This window comes from Rhagoletis zephyria, unplaced genomic scaffold (genome assembly GCF_001687245.7).
Source record: "Rhagoletis zephyria isolate East Lansing unplaced genomic scaffold, Rhagoletis_zephyria_1.1 Rzeph_scaffold_30069, whole genome shotgun sequence".
Lineage (NCBI taxonomy): Eukaryota > Metazoa > Arthropoda > Insecta > Diptera > Tephritidae > Rhagoletis > Rhagoletis zephyria.
This window is the reverse complement of record NW_016187125.1, coordinates 1-2,353: the sequence shown is the minus strand read 5'-3', so window position 1 is coordinate 2,353 and position 2,353 is coordinate 1. Positions and strand designations below refer to the sequence as shown.

At 44.9% G+C, this 2,353-nt stretch overlaps 1 protein-coding gene across 1 annotated transcript in view; it reads left to right on the top strand.

Annotated features, from left to right (window-relative positions):
• Positions 1 to 2,350, top strand: part of LOC108383011 (arylsulfatase B-like) — a gene marked incomplete at its 3' end in the record, with an annotated part of 3,078 nt that extends 728 nt beyond the window's left edge. Inside the window, exons 3-4 of the mRNA XM_017639384.1 lie at positions 1,811 to 1,968; positions 2,045 to 2,350. Of these exons, the coding sequence (XP_017494873.1) occupies positions 1,811 to 1,968; positions 2,045 to 2,350 (464 nt within the window). The remainder of the gene's footprint in view (positions 1 to 1,810; positions 1,969 to 2,044) is intronic.
• Between the last annotated feature and the right edge of the window lie 3 nt (positions 2,351 to 2,353).

Sequence of the window (2,353 nt, the reverse complement as noted above, 5' to 3'; positions counted from 1 at the left end):
TAAGCTCTTTAATGCGGCGAAGAGTGATGGGTTTTAAAATGCATACGAGGCAGTCCTGAAGAAATGCGACCAGCAAAGTCCGAAGGGACTGCTGTAAGGACTTCTGCGATAGTGGGCATCAGCTTGCCCGCTTGCGAAGTTCGTTCCAGATTTCTATCCTAAATGTCTACAAAGCTTGAAAGCGCTCTGTCCGCGACCAACCAATACTTATAAGCCAAATGGCGAGTGGTCGCTATCTCCTGGGGAAATGCTTCAGTGGAATTCAATGACTTTAAGAGCCATAAAGTCCTTCCCTATAAATCAACAGGCACGTACGGTATTTGCACTGCCGAACTTCGGTCAACGTCTGACGTTTTATGTCCGACACTAGACTTAATCTGTAAGGCTTGTCTTAAACTTAGTTTAGTGCCCAAGGGTGGGACCCTGGCGAAAGGGAGGTAGACCCTCCCCCCTGGATACCTGATTCCGGCATAAACGGTAATGGTTCTTTTTTCAAGAAAAAAAAAAAACGAAAATTGTCCGGTGAAGGCGGAATCGGTTCGTTGGTAGCATTCCACCAGACTTTATCGGAGGTTAAAAAGGCTGATCCCACGGTAGATGGCGCACGTGGCAGGGTCGCCCTTCTTATAGATTTGGCGCATCTCCGAATTTTGGCCACGGAGACAATACCACACCAGTTGGCTTGAGAAAGCCATTTTACCAAAATTGTTACATAAGCATTTGGTTTAGAGAGAACGGGCCTGTATTTCAGAGGATAAACTTAGTTTGAGGCAGCCTTGGGCGGCGCCTGCCCGGCGGCCATATTCGCGTATACATACACGTTCTGCTTTAGAAGGCAGCGAAAGCTTCATTCAACCACATGAATTGTTCGCACGCCCACAGTGACATCAGTTGCATGCACACTAAAAAAAATTTCTATCGAAGCTGCCCACCTCTGGTTTAAGGCATCGCCAGAGTTCAGAACTGATGTAGTCGTTTAGTTTTACCACTAACTTCAGGTAACTGGTACAAATTTATAGTACGAGATTGCACAACTGTCGAAGGCTACAAAATGTATGACTGCCGGAGGAAACCGTACTTTTACGAATACCACCATTCAGGCAGGCAGCTTCCGTAGATGTGGGCTTCTTACTAGATACAGTGACCAGAAAACTGCCAAACTCCCCCTCCTCTGCGTATGCTATTAATCTACGCCTTATTTCCCTTCATTTCTAAGCTAACGAAACCAGAACCTCGCCGTTAGTGAGAGTTTGCGCTTTTTGTAGACAAATAATCTGACTTTGGTATCACCTAACCACTTTCTCAGAAAATGATCTCCTAGTCACTAAAAAAGAAGACTCGAACAAGGAAATATTGATTTCCAGACCAGGGGTTGGGACCATGTAGTACTATTGTGTCATCCAATAATTGTGCATACATACATCCACCAGGATTCAGTAGGTATTTTGTTGAGAAGATCGAGTAGTAAGAGAGCAGTTTCGGTAGGTTTGGCCCAGCAAGAATGGCATAGGCTTCAAATGGCATGTGAAGAGATGAGTTACGCTGTCGGTACTTCTGCACATGCGGGACGCACTTTCGGTATCTCCGGGTCTATCCTAGATTAAACCTGCTGCAGTATAAACTTTTTTCAGAGCATAAATATTGGTATTCTCTTTGACGGGAAAGATCTGTGCATCCCTTTGGAGGTGGTGGCTGCTTTAGCATCATATAGAGACATCCTCAATTATTACTCTGACCAGTCGGAAACTATGTACACTTCGCCCTGCTCATTTCTGAAATGCAACTAATTTTTTTCTATTCTCTATTTCAGCTATGGTTTCCAAACTCGATCAATCTGTAGCTTCCGTGATTGATGCGCTCGCCCAAAAAGGCATACTCAATAACACAATTTTGATCTTTCTCTCCGACAACGGTGGCCCGACTATAGGCCTGCACGCCACTACAGCCTCCAATTACCCACTCAGAGGCGTAAGTATAACCATTAAATTAACCTGGCTATGGCTATTAATTAACCCTTACAACCTTTTTTTTTCTCCCATTACAGCAAAAGAGCTCGCCCTGGGAGGGTGGCATACGCTCATCGGGTGCCATATGGTCACCGCTACTCGAACATTTGGGCACTGTGTGGAAACAACACTTCTATATCGGCGATTTGTTGCCCACATTAGCGGCAGCGGCCAACATACCACTCGACTCACAACAAATGAAACTCGATGGCCTCAATCTTTGGTCCGCGCTAAAATATGGCTACAATTCGGTGGAGCGTGAAATTGTGCACAACATTGATCAGATCAGCAATTATGTTTCATATGGCAAAGGAAAATGGAAACTTATTAATGGCACTACATATGAT